The 20,829-nt window shown below is 28.2% G+C and overlaps 1 protein-coding gene across 1 annotated transcript; it reads right to left on the minus strand.

Moving 5' to 3' along the window:
• Nucleotides 1–17,430: 17,430 nt before the first annotated feature.
• Nucleotides 17,431–20,818, minus strand: LOC112792035 (glutamyl-tRNA(Gln) amidotransferase subunit B, chloroplastic/mitochondrial). Its single transcript, XM_025835110.3, has 8 exons — nt 19,945–20,818; nt 19,497–19,706; nt 18,968–19,108; nt 18,656–18,859; nt 18,339–18,536; nt 18,178–18,246; nt 17,947–18,063; nt 17,431–17,857 (listed from the first exon to the last, which is right to left on the minus strand). Exons 1-8 carry the CDS (start codon nt 20,563–20,565, stop codon nt 17,777–17,779), a joined length of 1,641 nt encoding a protein of 546 aa, XP_025690895.1. The 5' UTR covers nt 20,566–20,818; the 3' UTR covers nt 17,431–17,776.
• Nucleotides 20,819–20,829: the final 11 nt, after the last annotated feature.

Genomic DNA, 20,829 nt, shown 5'->3' on the forward strand with positions numbered 1-20,829 from the left:
CTAAAAGCAAGATGTAATTTATAGGGTTAGTTGTACATTAAAAATTCATAGTTGTTGTCTTATGTACATGTTAAAATAGTTGAAACAACTTACTTAATCTGAGGTTTAATTGTTGCATTATTATTCAATTCTGTTTATCAATGATTAGTAATTTTACTGATATAAAAACACTGTAATTGAAGTGCTTTTTAGTGGGCAGATTTCATACTTTGCAAACTCAATTATCAATGCAATTAAAATACAAAATTAAATTGTCAAAAGTTGAACAGCTATAAAATTAAATTCTTACAATAAAAATTATATTAGATAATCAAACGTTGAAAAACATTCAACAAAAGTATTTTATATTTATATTTACCAAGTGAAATGTTATCATAAATTTTTTCAATTGTATAAAATTAATAGTTAGATTATTTAAAAATATAATGCTAATTTAGTACATAAATCAATAATACGTAAATATCTATGGTTAAAAACATAATTTATAATTTAAAATTAACAAATTTATGAAAAAAGTTGTCTCTCACCCGCGTATATGCGCGGGTTTTTGCTAGTAAAAAATTAATAAGTGGGTAGTGTAATTCAACGAGAGAATACACAGTAATACCACTAAGATAACTCTTTAGTGCACTCTTTCATATTTTTTTGTCCTACTTATAATAATTAATAATAAAAAATCATATTTTATTCTCTCAATTATTAAAAAAAGATCTCGTTAGGGAGATAATAGACTATTTGTACAATATGTACAATGGCCTATTGAGTTATAAAATAAACATCATTCATACTATTATATTGAGTTACAAAATGAACATCCTCCATACTATCTAGAATAACTATCCGAGTACTAGGGATAATAAATATCTTCCCGTCGAATCTAGCGCTCTAATATTATATTATGATACCACTCATCTTAAAAACTTCAGTTGATAGAAAAAGATAACACTAATAATTATATCTCTAATATTTCATAAACCTCCATTATATACATTGTATAAATATTTCATTAACTCCTCGTACTTTCCTTTTAAAAAATTGAGAGAATCTATTTCGCCAAGATACCAGCGCCCATTAATTACAAACAATCTCCAACATTAGTCATTAGCTATTCTAAAATCTAAACTTATTCATTAACTTTTTTTAACGTTCTGCTATTTGTTGCTTATGTCACCAATTTTTTGGTTGATAGTTGATGACAACTTTTTTATTTTTTAATATAATAAAAATAATTTTTAAGAAATGAAAATTATAGGTTCTTAAAAGTTTTTTTATACTTTTATTGTTAAGTGATTCTATTTTTCACGAAAATTTCCTTTTGAACCATGTTAAGAACGGCAAATTTTTTCTGGATATTATAAAATGAAAAGGATAATACGTTAATGTTATATTAATTTAATGTAATGTACTGATATAAGAGTTATTAATATCACAAAAAATCGTGACTAACGATTTTAGAAAGGAATAAAATATATATTAAAATAAGATTAACAATTTGAAATAAGACCAAAAAATTTTTGAAATCACTGTCACTATAAAATTTATAAATTGATTCCAGTTGTTCATCAATGATCAAATACTTCCTGAATTTTTTTCACCTTCTTTCTCTTCAGAGATAATTATTAATGATTTCTTTTAAATTGAAGTTATCGATTTCTTTAGACACTGTTATGAATTTTATATATGCGCATTACACATTCAAAATCTCATTTTCACGTATTACACAAATCTAATTGGTATATCAAAAATAAAAAACGGTTAAAAACTTGAAACTAATTTGATTTAGTTAAAAGCTAAGGAGCTTTTTTTAAGACATAGCGGCGGCCAAATGCAGGGACAAAATAGCCAAATAAACTTTTAATATCATCAAGAAATTTTATTAAAAATTTCTAAAATAAATGCGTGTTTACAAAATGACAGATTTTTTTTAAGGAAAATGATAACTCTAAGTTGAGCTGTCTAGAATAAAGAGAAGGATTGATAATTTTATAAAAAATAAGTGTAATAACTCGTGCTATATACGTGATAAAATTAAAATTATAATTTTAAATTATTTTATTAAAATTAATTCAAATTGTAATAATTTAAATAATAAATAAATAATATGATGTATATTGTTCGTGTTTTTTTTAAATATAATATTAAATATATTAACTCAAATGTAACTATTAAAGGTATAAAAATTATGTTTGAATTATGAATTCTTTAAATGAAATTTTTCTATTTAAAATATTTAAATTATGATTCCAATCATAAATTACAATTATGATTTAAATTTTTTTTGATATAATATTACATTTTTTTCTCCATTTTATTATTAATATATTGATATTGCAAGTCTAAATTACAGTATTTTACTGAATCTTGACTGAAAAAAAAATAGTTACGTGTTTCTATCATTTAATTTAGTTAATATACCATGTGCTAACACTAACGGTATTTTAAAAAAAATATTGATAAAAATAGATATAATATAATTACAAATATAATATAAATAAATAAAATATATAAATAAATACAAAACAAATATGTTTTCTAAAATTTTTGTTAAATTTTATAAATTAGAGAATAAATTATGTATTCGGTTGCTCGATGATCACATAAATAATCAAGTAATTGGATTATAAATTGATATTATAATGTACATTTTTTTTCTCATTTTTAAATGAAAGCGAAAATTAAGAGAATTAGTTATCTTCTAAATCTCGTCCAAAACTTAAATTCAGAAAATTATCTGATAAAAGACGAAAAACAGCATGTGAAATAAATTTCAAGAATCATAATGAAAAATTTTTAACTGCTTAGAATGCTAATTTGAACACTTATTACTTGATAAGTTTCGGACTATATCTTATCTTCAATATAGATTTTATTCGTGTAAAGATGGAAGTTGACACAAAAGTAGCTGGATCTATATGTCTTCAAGAGTCAACCAATTAATATTCATTTCTCGAATCCTTTAGTCTCTACCATTCAGAATCGTTATAGCATTGGACAGTTAGAACTACTTTCCCCATAAATTTAAAAAATTTAAAAAATTAAGTGGTTGTTTGTACGTTATTATTTTGATAAAAAAGATTTTTTTAATAAAAAATTTTTTTTTTTTATTTTTTAACGTGTTTAACAAATTTCTAAGTTTGGTTTGGGTGAGTTTCTAAAAAAAATTTTTGACTTATTTTTTTAGAAGATCTTATGTAAAAGTAAAAGTAATTTTATATTTGGATATTTCATATAAAAAGATCTTTTTATCTATCAATTATGTTTGGGTATAATAATATAAAGTAATTTTTTGTTTATTTATTACATGAAAAATATCTTTTTTTAAAAGAAAAAAGGTCTTTTAAAAAAAGATGTAAATTATAACTTCTCAAAAAAGATATTTTTCTGATTTTTCTACAACTTTTACTTTTACTACTAGAAATTTGCTAAACACAAAAAAAAAATAAAAAAGGACATTTTCTCATTAAAAAAAGATTTTTTTTTTCAAAATAATGACGTCCAAATAAGCACCTAGTAGTAAAAGTAAAAGCATTATAAAAATAAAAAATATCTTTTTTGAAAAGATGTAATTTACATCTTTTTTTAAAACATCCTTTTTCCTTAAAAAAATGTTTTTCATATAATAAATAGACAAAAAAGTACTTTTGTATTATTATACCCAAACATAATTGATAAATAAAAATATATTTTTACATGAGATATCCAAACATAAAATTACTTTTACTTTTTCATAAAATCTTTTAAAAAAAGATAACTCAAAAAAAAAATATTTTCTTAAAAACTCACCTAAACAAACTCTAATTTTATATGGCATAATTTATAATATAATTGTGATATGTTTTTTTTTTCTACCTCCTTATATTTCTCTTAATTTCTCTGCTAGTTTGGTTGAAATCATATTTTTTAAAATAATGAATATGTAATCTATATTTTTTTTAGATATTTCTACCCCATTATTTTAAAAAAAATGATAATACTACTCTTATTTTTTATATCACTCCATATATGAATATTTTACCTTTATAATTGAATAAATTTACAAAAAAAAAAAAATAACATTAAAGTAACAATATCCAATTATCCATTTCCTCTTCAAAAGCCGGAAAAAGAGTTTGTATTCTCCATCAACGAACAAACCAATAAGCTAAGGGGTGGTGGACTTAATTAGACGATCAAAACAATTTCTTTAACTTCTTCTGTAAAATTTTATAACAATAATTTGCAATTGACGTTCATAAATAAAACGACTAATTAATACTTCTAATTATTATAGTCTTTGGTGCATATTTAATTAGTTATTATGAAATTAATTATGTTGGACGAGATTATTTCAATAGCGTTATTGAGATATTATATTATAAAATATAAAATTATTTGTATATGAGTGAACTAATAATTTAATTTTTGTCCATTTTTTAGAATAATATGATTCCTTAAAACAAAAATAATTTACTTGAATTTCTGTTCTTTATTTTTGTGACATAACACTAGTTTCTCTAGGTATTTTTTTATCAACTTTAAATAAAAAATATTGACGTATACAATAATTTAGTCTCTAAATTTAAATTAGTTAGAGGTTTATTTATTCTTATTCTTCAAATAATATCTTTTTTAAATTATTTTTTATTCATTATATTAATATTTTTTTTTCAATAAACTATTAAAATATATATATATATATATATATTGTATAACAAGGACAAACTAATTAATATATTATTCAAATTTAAAAATATTATTTATTATAAAACTAAATAAATAATTCTCAAATATAATTTTTAAATATATAAATAATAAATATTAATAATAATAACCCTATGATATACCATCTAGATAATTTTTACAATAAAGTAAAAATTAATGAATCATTATTTGATATAAAGTAAAATTTTTTAGAAATAAATTATTATTTGTATCCATGAAAAATACGATCATTGACAAATATACCCATCAAATAAAAAATTAACGTTGTACCCATAAAAAATTAGACTCGGTGTGACAAAAATATCAAAATTCTATTTTTTGTTAATTTTTTAATAAAATTTTCAAATTACCCTCCTTTATCTTCAACCCCCTCTCTCTCTCTTTAACAATGGCACCTATTGTTCCTCACTCGTTCACTGAGTCAACTCAGCCAATCGTCACTTACACAGCTTTAACTCTATACTTCGACTTTCCCTTCTCCACCATCCACACCTCCGCACTCTTCACTCTCCAAACCCCCCACTCCGACCCCTTCTTTCTCGACACTCGTTCTCTCACCATCCGTTCTGTCCTTCACGCCGACGAAGCCATCCCCTTCTCCCTTTCCACCACCTCTGACCCCATCAAGAACACTCTCCTCAGATCACTCTTACGCATTTTAACCACTCTTCTTGTGTTCTCACCTTCTCCACCTCCCCTTCCTCTTCCACACTCCAATGGCTCTTTCCTCCAGAAATCTGCAACAAAATTCACCATTACATCTACACTCAATGCCAAGCTATCTATGTACACTCTATCTTCCCCTCCTACGACACTCCTGTCTGAAAGATTTACTGCTCTGCCATCCTCAACATCCTTTTTGAACTCTCCGCAGTCATGATTGCTAACCACGTGACGACAACACCGCTGTCTTCGTCTCGTTGAACTTGAACTGGTACAACCAAAACCGTGTGGTAGAGAAGTTTGTGATGGAATAGCTGATGCCTCGTTACCTCTTTGCCTTCGCAGTTGGGACCTAAGACTAGGGCTTACGCGGAGGAGGGTTCGACGGTACTAGACTCAATGACGAATGAGTTCGAGGGATCAGAGGATAGAATTGGAGAAGGAGACAAGTTCTTCGAAAAATACAATCGAAAAAGGTTTGATTTTTTGGTGCTACCGCCAAATTTTTCTTATAACAGAATGAAGAATCCAAAGATGGTGTTCTTAACTCTGATTGTGATCAAAGGAGATAACAACCGTGTTTAGGTTGTGACTCATGAACTTGCTCACATTTAAACTGGTAATTTTATCACTAACAAAACCAACGAATATTTCTGACTCAATAAGGGTTTTATTACATATGCTGAGAGGAGGATTGTGAAGGCTGTGCAAGGAGAGAAAAGAAATATAGAGAGAAAAGGGAGGGAGGGTTGAAGGTAAAGGGAGGGTAATTTAGGAATTTTATTAAAAAGTCAATAAAAAAATAGAATTTGGATATTTTTGTCATACGGAGTTTATCTTTTATGGGTACAACGTTAATTTTTTTGTTTGATGGATACATTTGTGAACGTTCGAATACAAATGATAATTTTTTCAATTTTTTTAAGTAATAATAAATTTAATTTTTTATCTCTTTAAACTAAATTATAATAATTCTATTAATAATACATATTGTCATAAGACTACAGATAAAGAATAATGTGGATTAATTAAAATTTTACGTATATTAAAATTCAATTAAATCTACATATGTTTTACTCAAAATTAATTAATATTTTGAGTAAAATATATGTAAATTTAATTAAATTTTAGTATACGTAAATTTTAATTAATCTACATTATTTTTGTATTGATAAATCTTTATCGATTTGTAACTTCATGACAATATGTATTATTAATAGATTAATAATATTATTGATGTTTTGAGTTTGTTGAGTTTATATATGTAAAAATTATATTTGAGAATTATTTATTTAGTTTCATAATAAATAATATTCTTAAATTTAAATAATTTATTAATCAATTTGTACTTTTATTATACCATATATTTAGTAATTTATTAAAAAAATTATTAATATAATGAATAAAAAAATCTGAAAAAGATATTGTTTAAAGGATAAGGATAAATAAACTTCTAACCAATTTAAATTTAGAAATAATTAGGTCCCAGTCTATTTCTGAACCTGACACGTCAGCGTTTTCCATTATGAGTTGGCAGAAAAATACCCAAAGAAATCGCGTTGTGTCATGAAAGTAGAGGATAGAGACCGAAATAGATCGTTTTTATCTTAATAGACCGCGTTGTCATTCTGAAAAATAAATAGAGACCAAATTGGTAGTTCACTCTTCGTATATAGTTAATTAGGAGTTGTAGTTTAAGGTTAAATATAATTTTGGTTCCTAAGGTATAGGTCGAAAATTTGTCCCTAACCTTTTTTGCATATAAAATCGTCTCTAAAGTTTAACTTAGTTTTAAAATCGTTTTTAGCTTAAGGACTACAAGTTTACAACTTTATGGAGGTGACGATGGAAGTGGAGACAAATGCATATCGTAGACAGCTTATTCTTCTTCTTCCGTTTTCCCTTCTTCTGACCCTTCTCCCTTCCCTTCGTAGGAAAAAACCACTCTTCTTTTCTCTTTTTTTATTTTATAATTTTTTTTAATTATGAGTAACTTAATCCAAAATTTTAATACTTAAATAAAAAGACAATTTTAAGAGTTAGTTTAAAATCGTAAGGACAATTTTGTATAAGAAAAAGATTAAGAACAAAAAAATATTTTATCCATATTTTAAAGATAAAAATTATACTTAATCCTGTAATTTATCTTGTGATTTGATTCATTTATCCCGCTAAAAAAATTTATACGACATTAAATTTAAATTTGCAGGAAAAAAAAGTTTGTCTATTATGCATGTCTGATCCTTAGATTTTAGTAGTGCAAGATACACTAAATTAAATATATATTATTTGTTGTTTAGAATATTCATGAATTATTACGAATTTTATTGAATTTTGCAAGAATGTCACTTCTTGTTTTTTAATTTAGAATACTTTTTGTTGTTGAAATTCAATATGTTGAGCGAAACATTGAATTGTCGAGTTGTTATTTTCATCTTATCTTTTGTCATTCATCTATTCTTTTTAGTTTAATCCAGGTTAAACCGAAAATTTTCGATTTAAATTCTAAAAAAAACACCTTACTTCTACTCAAATTTCAGTTTATACAATTTTAATTTGTTTTATTTTAAAAAATTATTTCTGGTGAGTTAAGAAAGACGCGTACACTTTGTGACTGCACATTTAAGCAAACATACCCATTTAATTTGTCACCCGGCCCCTAATCATAGTCTAGTAGTTAAGGATTATTTGTAAGCAATTTTCATCGACTGTTAGATTTAATTCTCCACTGACAATTTTGTATATCTTTTAATTCCTGTTAGTTATTTATTTTTGGCTTTGGTTAGGGGAAAATAAATTTAAATTTTTATTTTGAAAACAAAAGTAAAAACAGAAACAGAAACTTTCCGGTTAACAAAAGAAAAATAATGTTTTTCAAAGAAGAAAGAATATTTCTAATTTTCATGTAATTCCAAAATAAAATTTGAAATCTTTTAAAAAAGGGTTAACGAATTTAAGAAGAACTACTTTATTTGATTTAAAAACGTAAAAAACATTAAATCTAGTTATTTTAAAATTTTATTTACTTTCTTAATTAAAAAATAATATAATGAAATATCTTATAAAAGGAGATTTTTATATCAATTAAAATATTGTTTAATTCATATAATTAATTATAAAAGATATGCTAGGATTTAGTCTAAAAATCAATCAAGTTAATTTTGGAAAGAATTAATGGTGGGTGGAAGTAGCATTGAATGTGAGGTAGCCCTAGCTTTGATCCAAAGTGTGTGATTGCTCTCTTTGATCCCCGTATTCCTTCCATATTTCACAGTCACCTTTTTTTCAACTCAAATTTATAAGTTTTCCACTCTTATTCTTTTCCATTCCAATCTGTTACAACAATATCACCATTCTCTCTGGTTTCTGTTAATTAAATCCAAACTTGTTCACTGCACTCTCTACTCTTCACTCTTTTTTCTGCTATGGCCGCCAACAACAATCCGCATTCTCTCACTGATCAGAATGCGAATTCTATGCTTCCGCCTATTCTTGATCATCAATTCTCCACTACCCCTGCTCTTAGGCTTCTGGTCGTTGATCATGATCCTGAACACTTAAGACTTATTCAAGATATCGCTTTTCAATGCAACTATCAAGGTAACAAGGTTTCTTTATTTATAAACAATTCAAGTTTTGATTTTTCATGATAAAAAAGTAATCTTTATGCTATACACAAATAAATGCAGTGACCACATGCTTCGAGGGTTCTCATGCTTTGAATCTTCTTCGGGAGAGCAGTGGGTGCTTCGATGTGGTACTATGTGATGTTCATATGCCAGGGATAATGGATGATGGTTCTCGGTTACTTGACCATGTTCTCCAAGAATTCAATATTCCTGTCGTAAGTAAGTAACTTTGACTACCGGCCTTGTTGGAATGATCAATTATTGATGATTAGGGATATTAATTAATCATGATTATGGTGTTGTTGTTGTTGCAGTGATGTGTGCAACAGATGATGAGTCATCAAGTGCAGTGATGGAGGGTATGAAAAAGAAAGGGGCTTGTTATAATTTAGTTAAACCTCTTAGCGAGCAAGATTTGAGGAACATGTGGCAGAATGTGGTGGAGAAAACCCAGAAAGAAGTTTGCTATGATGATGATGAAAGCAAAGGAACAGTTAATAGAAGGAAGAGGAGCTTATCAACGGAAAGAGACGATCATGATCATGATGTTCAGTCCAACACTCCTAACAAGAAGCCACGTTTTATTTGGACCCCAGAAAGGCATCAAATGTTCGTCGATGCTGTACTCCAACTAGGGATTGATAGTACGACCATTCTTTTTTCTTCTTCTTCTTCTTCCTTTTAATTCACGTGCGTGGGTGTTTACTTATGAATGCAAGTTTCAATTTTTCAGAAGCTGTGCCAAAGAAAATTCTAGAATTGATGGATATCCCTGACTTGACACGGGAAAATGTAGCAAGCCATCTCCAGGTATGTTACTAATGCAAATAATAAACTTGCATTGTGTATGTTACATGATTTATTTGAACCCTAATTTATTTGAACACTGTAATTATTCTGTTGTTATTGGTTTGAAGAAATATCGGATGCATCTTAAGCAGAAGAGTGAGGAGACTATGCAAACAAATATTATTGGGAAGCTAAATGTTAATAGAGAAGCTAATAAGCAACTTTGTGCACCATTGAGGGTTCAAGCTACAACCAACGTTCCTCAAATTCCACAAACACTGCCTCTTCATCACCAATATTATTCTTCATTATCTGTGCCAACTGTTAGTGCTGCACCTCATGCTTTGAAATTCCCTAATAGTAACTCCTTTGGTCTCATCAACAACAATGGCATTGTTGGAAGTAACATGGCACTTAATCATCAGAATAATGACTATGGTCGTTATATTACTATGAACCTGAACCTAATGCAACAGCAACAGCACCAACAGCTACAGTCACCGGTGCAAAATCACTACCATCATCGTAATCAAAGTCATTATTATCCAATGATGGCTCCTCAATCCGGTGATGGAGCTGCTTTTCAAGGGGTAACGAGGGGAGGTAGTGGTGGCTGTAGGAGTGATCCTCTTGTTGAATACAATACATTTTCTTCATCATCATCAGCATCACTTGATCATTATCATCATCAAATGAATAATAATTCAGTCAGCGGAAGTGGCAGCATTGCTGAGATTCTGAATGATGGCTATATATCATCATCAGCACCACCCTCATCATCATCGTCCCTTTCTCCAACAGGATTCTTCTCAAGAACTCACCACCAGCACAATCATCAGCAGCTTCCAGCCGGGGACCTTGACGACAATTTTTGGGACGGCCTATATACTCTTTGAAAAATAACAAACAGTAATGTCGCACTTTTATGCTAATTAAGAAAAAACATTATCAAACCAAGTACATTGAGATGTTCTAGATAATTTGTATCTAATAGAGAATAATTGTTTAAATATTTTTGATATAGATCTCATTTAAGATAAAATCTTTTGACATTTGGGTGATGCTTTAAAATCATTTTTAGAATTTCATTTAAAAAAATTAAGATCAAATTTATTAGATGTGATCATTGAATTTTTATAAATTGTATGGGATTACTTTTTTCTTGATTATTAAAGTAATGAAACTATTATCAATAGATGTCAATTTTATAAAAAATATATTATTTTTTCTTCTTGAACAGTCTTTCTCTTAAAAAAAACCATCAATTCTTTAAATTTTTTTTATCATTATAGTTGTAGAAAGTTCAGAATATATATAATGTTAAATAGGTAAAGAAAAATTATAATTACAACAATAAATCTTAAAAATTATAATGTATACTTACTAAGATTTGAATTTTTTGTACTAGTAAAAAATTCCTTTTAATAAAATAAACTAAATTGAGTAAAAAATCCATTACTAGAACATGCCAACTAACTGAAGTCTAAAACCATTATGCTGAAATAACCAGGCCAAAGCCATTATACTGAATTTAAGATAAAAAAAAAAAAAAAACTATGTGATTGGGTTATGTGAGTATCGAACTGACTTGCATAGAAGAATTGCAGCAGCTGTAGCTATTTCACAAGTTCCCACTCTATATGGTTCTTCTTCAACATCCATTGATTCCTTACTTGATGGTTATCAAGGACAAGTTTTCATGGATAATAATCACATATTATAACTTTGGTTTATATCAAGGTAAATCACAAGTACTTATCAACCTTGAGGTTTAATTTTGATTGAGAAAATGGATTCAACCCCAATTATTCTTTTTTTCATATATGTTGTCTTCACATATTAGGGTTAGTTTGGATATAAGCTGTCTTTATATATTAAAATTAGTTTAGATTAACTCTGGAAAGAAAGAAAGAACTTAAATTTTTTATTTTTTAAAAAAGTTTTTTTTAATAAAAAAACTATTTTATATTTAGATAAACTTTTTTAAAAAAATTTAAATATAAAAAGTATTTTTAGTTTTATTTAGATAAACAAAAAAAATATTTTTTATTTAAATTATAGAAAAGAACAAGATGAAAACACAAAATTTATTATTAATAACTACATCTCTTTTATATGTTTCAACTCCGATCCTAATACATGCCATTAACATATCTCTAAAATTTAAAATACTATACAATCTTTTTTAGTAGTCTAATATTTCTATCAATGCAACTAAATATCCATTAAATTCTTCTATTTTTCAGCTATGTTTTTTACAAAAATTTCAAATATATACTTACAAAGTTACAATAACTGCATCTAAATTTAATGCTTTTTTTTTTCTTAAATTTAATTTTGATAAACTGTAGTATAAAATCATTAGTGTAAAACTATTTTATACATACATCCAATCACATAAAATTATATTATAAAAAATAACAATATTTTATGTTGATTGCGTAAATGGTCATCTAAGAAAATGATTATGATTGCACGATTGTGTAAAATGTTTTACACTGTGAGTGCATGAAAATTAAATTATTTTTTCTTTAATATTAAAAAAATCAATTTAAAAATTTTAAAATTAGTTATTTTAAATTAAATTTATAATTTTTAGAATTATAACTTTTTAAAATAAAAAAATACTAAATCATTTAATCTGGAAGCAAGAAAATCAAAAACAAAAAGTTAAAAAAAAATTTTTAAATGAAAAGTTTTTTTAATGTGAGTGTAGTTTAATGTTTAATGATATTTATTTTGAATATAAATTTAAAGGGATTTTAGATATGTTTAAAAAATATTTTGTGTGTTATTATGTTATTTTAAATGTGTCCTAGACTTAGTTTATTTTGGATATATTTCAAAATCTTATATTTGTTACAAAGTTTAATTAGATAAAAAACTAAAGGGATTAATTACTCTGTTTGTCCCTATAGTTTCGCGAAATTTTCAGTTAAATTTCTATCTTTTTTTTTAATTAGGTCCCTGTATTATTTTTTTTTCAATTAGGTCCCTTTTGACAGTAATTGACTTAATTTTATAGAGACCAAACTAAAAAAAATTTGGTGCAGAAACTTAAATAAAAGAAAAAAAAGTGTAGAGACCCAATTAAAAAAAATTTTGGTACAACGACTCAATTGAAAAGAAAAAAACATACAGAAATCTAATTAAAAATTTCGCAAAACTATAAAAAAATAACCAACAGACTAATTAAACCAAAAATAAAATCAAAATACAAAATTCATGACTAACAACCACAATACATCCTTTGTATATTTCAACTCCTAATATACATACCACTAATATGCCTCTAAAATATAAAATACTACATCATCTCTCTTAGTGTAATCTAATATTTTTATATAGGACTGCATGTGTTTGCTCAACTTAATTATATAAATAAAAATAAATAAATACATATTCATAACTTATAAAAGAGATATCTTTAAATTGCTCAAGAATATTAACATGACATCATTTGAGTTTGTTCTTCTTATGTAGTTATGCAAAGCAAAACAAGTTCATAGGATTTAAAATTGAATTTTAAACTTAAAATTAGTCATATTTTGTAAAAATTTTCACTTTGTTTTACAAATCTCAAAAGTTTGCTCAATAACATTTAAAACACTTTGAATAATAATAGTTAAAAACTTCATCACGTGATGTAAAAAGAGTATTATGTAATCTGAACAATGTGCTAAACTCATGAAAATGATATTTTGCATTTTTACAATGTCCTAAGAATCTTTTAAATATGAGAAAGTATAGGGAGTCAATGGTTTAAGCGTACAATGTGTATAATGGAAGTTTAGGAAGTATTAGAGATATAATTATTAGTGTTACATTGTCCTGTCAGATTATGTTTTTGGAATGAGTGGGTTTATCATATGGTATTAGAGTTCTAGATCCGAAAGGTCAAGGGTTCGATCTTTGATGCATTTCAAAATCAACTTAAGTTTTTGGGATGAGTCATCTTATGACATGAGATGTTTATTATCCTTGGTATCCGGATGGTTATTCTGAATAGTATGGGTGATGTTCATTTTATTCATGGATCAAAATTTAGCCCATTATACACATTGTACCTTTAGGCCATTGGCTCCCTAACACTACCCTTTAAATATAGGTTAGCTAGAATCAATCTTTACCTGAATTGCTTTTAGTTAAGTCAATTCACACAAAGGTGTAAATTATTGTTCTTCCATTTATTCATTTTGATTTTGCTTTTTGTTTTCTGAGAAGAGATATATGTATTATATATGTATTTTGAAATGAGGAGTGTTAGGAGCCAGCAGAATTTGTAATGTGTAGCCATTAATTAGCCATCATCAGTATTTTTAATGGTGTGAGATCAGGTATAAAATTCTCTCATTTTTTTTGATAGTTAAGTGTTGACCAAATTTTAATAAGAGTGCTACTTCTTAAACTTTCTTATTAAGATATTTTAACATTTATTTCAAATATAAATCTTTTGGTCAAATAATTAATTATAAAATGATTTTACATCTACACATGAAACAACTTAAAATTTTCAAAATATATTAAATTTTATTTTCAAAAAGAAAACATTTAAAAAAGAATGAAAAATAATAATAATAATAATTAAAACGAGAACATACAATGAGGGCGATCATGCATGCATGTGAGGCAAGAAAGTTAATTATAAACAAATACTTGGCCATACAATAATTTTTCTCCTGCACTACTGGTGGCTTATAATGATGTACATTATCGCAGAATTGCATTTATATAATTATATATGACCATATGTAAAAGTAAAATATTAATTTTGGATAATATGTTCTTCTAAGATTAAAAAGTAACGGAATGGAAACATTATTACATATAATTAATAAGCTCCATATATAATAAGGAATTCAAGCAAATAAGTGGATACATCATGAGAAATTGATGGGTTGAATCAGTCTCGAACTGTCCCAATTTGATCTTTAACGAAATGATGGTGGGTATGTGCAAGTTGCATTACCTACTACCTAGTACATACACATAAGATCGATCATGGACATATCACATATTAATAATAAAGTTGTTATATATAGAGTTGAAATCTTAGAAAACATGATTGTGAAGTAACAAAGTGTCAGGGATTTTGTTATTGTTCAATTATGGTTCATGTCACTATGCTAAGGATAGTAACATATCATCAACCATAATATTTGGTATGGTGCTGCCGACATTGCATCATGCATGGGGGAAGGAATGAATTGAATGAAAAACATGAATGAATAAACTATACAGTGAAACATGCATGGAGAGATAGATAGGTAATGATGATATAGAAATCGTTAATTTTAGGATTATTTTTATTAGTATACTGAATCTTCTTTTATAATTACGTTTCTTTCCAAAATAAAATAATCATTGGCGGAAGCAGATTTTTACTCGACAAAATCAGCTACTATATCCTGCATCATGCAATCTCTGAGAGGGACTAAAGAAAATATGAAAAGAAAAAAAAATTGCATGAAAAAAAAACACATTTGATCAACATATTCAAATTATAATTAACTTTATTTTTTTCAATTATACTGGCTAATGTGAAGGCATAAAATAATTTGATTAAACGATGAAATAAAGTATTAATATAAAGCAACCAATTATTACCTATCAAGATTATAAATTAAAAAAATGATAATTTCCCTCTTGTTTTTGGTAATATCACTCTTTATATATATATTTTTTAGTTATATATTTATATGAATTTATAAAAAAATGAGTAATATTCTCTTCTACCATGCTCATGTGCTACAAACAAGAATTTTTTTAATAAAATATTATTTTTGTTTAAAACATTTAGAGTAGATGTCTATATTATTTTTAACGGTTTTTTTAATCATATTTGTGTTCCAAATATTTTCAAAAGTTATCCTCACTTTTAATTGTTTTAAGAATATTAACACAATATATTTTCTCCAATACTACTTTTTTTGATATTGGATTCGATGGCTCTAGAACGTTTAGACCATTAAATGATCTCATAATAAAACATGTTTTTTAAATTTTTTTAACAATTGCTAAATAGTTCTTTTTAAATTTTAATTACAAATTAATTCCATATATTTTATTTAATTATAAAAATTATTTTTTATTTTAGAAATTATTATTTTATTATTCATCTACTATGTTTATTAACAATCAAAATAGAAAACAATAACGAATTAGATCTTTCGTAATAAATTTTTTGGCGCATTCTAATCGATTAAAAGTTTATATTTGATCTGTGACATTGTGAAATCGTTTTTATTTAAAAATCAATCAATTGATTATCAAAACAATCGATTGAATTTCAAGTCTCAATCGATTGGATTACAAGTTATCACAAAACAATCGATTAATTGAACTATGACTAAAATGTTAATTTTTTAAAATTCAATCGATTTCTTATGTTGGTGCCATAGGAGGCTGAGGAAGAGAACAAGGAGCACGACGATGGCGTAGTTCATCTGGAAGTAAGCCATGTTGGTGCGCACGCGCGAGAGCGCGTCTGAGAATCCAGATGGGAGACCGAAGGAGTGGAGGTTGAACATGAGCTTCCATAGGCGGCGCGTGCCTAGACCTTCCTTGATCCGCTGCTTGGCGCGTGAGAGGAACTCCAGATTTGAGGAGGGAGAAGAGGAGGTTGGGATGGTTCCGTACGTCGTCATCGATCTCTAAGCTTCGAAGTGAAGAAGACGACGAAGGATGTTGACCAGCTTTTGGGGATTTTTCTTAGAGTGAACGTGCTGATGGGAAATGGAAAATGGTGAATGAACGCTGAATCATTAATAGGAATGCCAATTTTTATTAATTAATTATTTATTTATATTATAAGCTCCAATTTTTATTTATTAATTCAATCTATTGGGTAATCAAATGAATTTTAAAAAATTCAGTCATCATTCAATCGATCAAAAGCATGCTGCCTTGCAATTTTCAATCGATTGTTTTGTGATAACTGTAATCCAATCGATTGAGTTATGGAAACCTGAAATTCAATCAATTGTTTTGATAATTTAATAGATTGATTTTCAAATAAACACGATTTCACAACTTGAACGAACGTCACGGATCAAATATAAACTTTTAATCGATTAAAATGGCCAAAAAGTTTATTAGATCAATTCGTTATTGTTTTTTATTTTGATTGTTAATAAACATAATAGATTTATGATAAAATAATTATTTATAAAATAAAAAATCGTTTTTAATTAAATAAAATATATGAGATTAATTTATAATTAAATTTAAAAAAAACTATTTAGCAGTTATTAAAACAACTTAAAAAACATGTTTGTTATAAAACCATTTAATGATCCAAACGTTCTGGGACCACTAAATTCTAGGCCTACTTTTTTTTGCAATAGAGAAAAAACTTGGATTTATATGGTTATAGAAACTTAATGATGACGCGGAGTCAATATATATATACTAAAATTTATTTGTTTCCCTATTTTTAATTTTATTATTATTTTTTAACTATCTTTTAAATTTATTCACAACAATAATATCATAAAAATTTGTTAGAGGCAATATTTACCTTTTATGTCACTAGTTACTATCATTACTAATTTTTTATTGAGTTCAAAGTAGAAAAACATTCCATCACGAAAAGAACATTGATACGTGATTGGGACCAAAATGATGGTTTACCTACAAGGCTACAACATAGAGAATAACATGAGATATACCAATACATTTGAAGCCTGTAACATGGGATACAAGTGATACGTTTTGATAGGCTACTTGTTCTTTCTTGTCCCCTACAGATTGATTATTTTCTTTGCAGAATAACAAAAGATATGCATCAGTTGAACTGAAAACCCTGTGGAACTCATCCACCTTACAAGGTTTATCTTTAAAATCTTCTAAATTAATTAGCCAAGAACTTATCTTCCTCTTCTAATTTTCACTGGCAATTTTTCTAAAGGATTGCCATTTAATCCAAAAATGTCCGACGATATCCATTGTCAGGCGATGCGTATGATCTGTAATCCGATAGCAGCCTATTAGGATCAGCTCTTTGAATTCAATTTCTCCAAGAGGATCTTGTTAAGGAGACCTGGATTTGCCTTGCCTTTAGATAATTTCATCACCTGCTTTGTGGACAAAGAGGTATAAAGATTACTTCATAGATGATGAGAAAAATAATATATGAATTGCTTCCAACTCCACAGGTTCATACCTGGCCAGCAAAATAACCTTGTAGTTTGGTTTTGCCACCGCGATATTGCTCTAACTGTTTCGGATTATCTGCAATCACTTTATCCACAATTTTTTCGATCTCAGCGGGATCTACTATCTGTCAATTTCCAAGCCTCATGAACATTACATTTTCTTTCTTAGCATCAAAATAGAGCACCAATATCACACTATTTTTAATTGAATTTCAATGATGCATGATTGTACAACTAACCTGAACCAAGTCTTTTTCCGCTATAATTCCCTTAACAGTTCCTCCCTTGGATAATAGTTCAAATAGTATCTGCAAATGCATGAACAAATTGTATGAGCAAAGTATGATGGAAGCTTAGAACTTAGCTAAGCACCATTCGTTAGTGCCGAACCAAGCTATACCTCCTTGCCAATCTTGCCACTGATGACTCCATCTTTAATGGACGCTATCAACTCAAACAGCTCATCAGGTGTAAGCTTTATTTCATTTATGGTCAACTTTTCGTTTTTCATGAAGGCAGCAACATCACTCATAATCCAGTTGGCAACCAGCTTTGCATCTGCACCCTTTGCAACAGTAGCATCAAAAAAATCTGCAACCTAATAATCATTTCAGACAATAAAAATCTTGTTAGATCACTTGTATTAATAGTGTAATACAATTAATTGACATTTATTATTATTTATTTTAAAATATTAGAAAACAGCAGCAAACTCACATTTTTGTCATTAGCCAGGAAAAGAACATCTTGCATGCTTAAGCCCATGGTTTCATATCTTCTCCGCTTAATTTCTGGAAGCTCTGGTAAAGAACTTTGAATATCATCAACATATTCTTGAGAAAGTATTACTGCTGGCAAGTCGGGTTCTGGAAAATATCGATAATCAGCAAGCCCTTCCTTTTTCCTCATTGTAATTGTTTTCTAAACAGATAAAAAAAAGTAATCCACTTAAATGACTACAAAGGAATATAGTACTATCTTCTGCCTGCTAGATTGGAAAGAAAACTAAAACAATATCACAATACTAACCTGAGCGCCTTCTTCCCATAGACGAGTTTCCTGTACTATCCGATCTTCCTGGCCTTCTCTATGGAGTTGGACCTGTCTCGCAATTTCATAATCAATGGCTCTGCTCACGGATGAAAATGAGTTCAAATTCTTTATTTCAACCTGCCAGAACAATTTTCCAAATTAGCTGCTAAAGCTGAAATAAATTGTCTTTTGCTCTTATTGCATTGAGAAAGGATATAGTCATTCTGTGAAACTTTATTTCTACCAAAAGCAACGGTAGATGAACTTTGCTAAAGCACTGCTACAAAAAAAAATATATTTGACAAGTTTTTCCAACACACAAGACCTGCTTATAACAATATTATTCATAATTCTTTTAGCCTTCAGGTTAGTAAAAGCAAAAAATTCTATGCACTTAATTGTTGTCCAAATAAATAGTAATAACAATTTTAAAGTGACTAATATCCAACAAGCTTCATAATGATGAAACAAAGTGCCAATTCCAAAAATTCAGTAACAGACCTGCAAAAGGCCAATAGCTACATACCTTTGTCCCGAATTTTGATTGACCAATGGGTCGAATTGAGACATTGACATCACAACGAAGAGATCCTTCTTGCATATTGCCATTGCTCACTCCCAAATACCGAACCAATCTCTGTATTTCTGCTGCATACTCTGCTGCTTCAATACCAGTTCTCATATCAGGCTCAGAAACTATCTCAAGCAAAGGTACCCCTGCTCTATTTAGATCAACCTATCATGAAAACGCTACCAACTTCAACACTCTCTTATCATGGATAAAGGTTGTTAAGCATCTTATGTGTGATCAAATAATGAATTGTACACTATAAAATCTATGAGGAATTGTCCAAATATAGATGTGTTCAACCATTTCCACATCCTAATAGTATGCAATTCAGCAAATAAAAACTACATATCAAGCACTGAAGTTAGAACAACTAAAGTTCCAAAAAAGAAGAAAAAAGGATTACCTGTGAGTAATTTTCACCTTCTGTATGTAGGAGCTTGCCTGCATCCTCTTCCATGTGAACCCTTGTAATGCCAAACCTCCTGTGGCCCCCTCCAAACTCCACTGGAATATCCACATCAAGAAAACCAGAAGTGGCAACTGGGACATCAAACTGAGAAATCTGATACCCTTTTGGAAGATCTGGGTAGAAATACTGCTTCCTATCAAACTTGGAATTCAAAGCAAGGTTGCAATTAAGGGCAAGACCCAACTTCACAGCAAACTCAATGACCTTAGAATTCAGCACAGGCAATGCACCGGGCAAACCCATGCAAATTGGGCAAATTGTGCTATTGGGATGGGAGCCATAATTGTAAGGGCAACCACAGAATGCTTTGGTGAGAGTTGAGAGCTGAACGTGGGTTTCAATCCCAATAACTGCTTCATAGTCTTTTGGGATTTTGTCAAGCTTTTTGGACTGTGTGCTCTGTGAAACTTTGGTTTGTTGCCTCTGTTGGGTCTCTGTTTGGGATTGTGAGGACTTTGTTGTGAAGCGGAAAACCCCATTTCTCCTTGTGATTAATGATGTTGGGTAAAGCATAAAGGAGTGAACTTGAAAGCTTCTGAAAATCGTGGAAGCCATTTTAGGAATTAGCTGAAAGGAACAACCTTTACGAAACAAAACTAAATTTAGAAGCCACAAATTTTGTGGTGGTCTCAAAAGTGAAGAGATTGTGTATCACGAATATGCATTTTGGTTGAAGTAGGTTGATGCTGATTGCTGAGAGGGTAATGCTGCGTTCTTGGCCAACGACGACTGAGGAAAGAACATCAAAGCTGATAACCCCTTCAACGCATCGTTTTGTAACTTTTTCATTTCATATATTGCAATATCAATAAAATTATT

This window comes from Arachis hypogaea, chromosome 13 (assembly GCF_003086295.3).
Source record: "Arachis hypogaea cultivar Tifrunner chromosome 13, arahy.Tifrunner.gnm2.J5K5, whole genome shotgun sequence".
NCBI classification, from domain to species: Eukaryota; Viridiplantae; Streptophyta; class Magnoliopsida; order Fabales; family Fabaceae; genus Arachis; species Arachis hypogaea.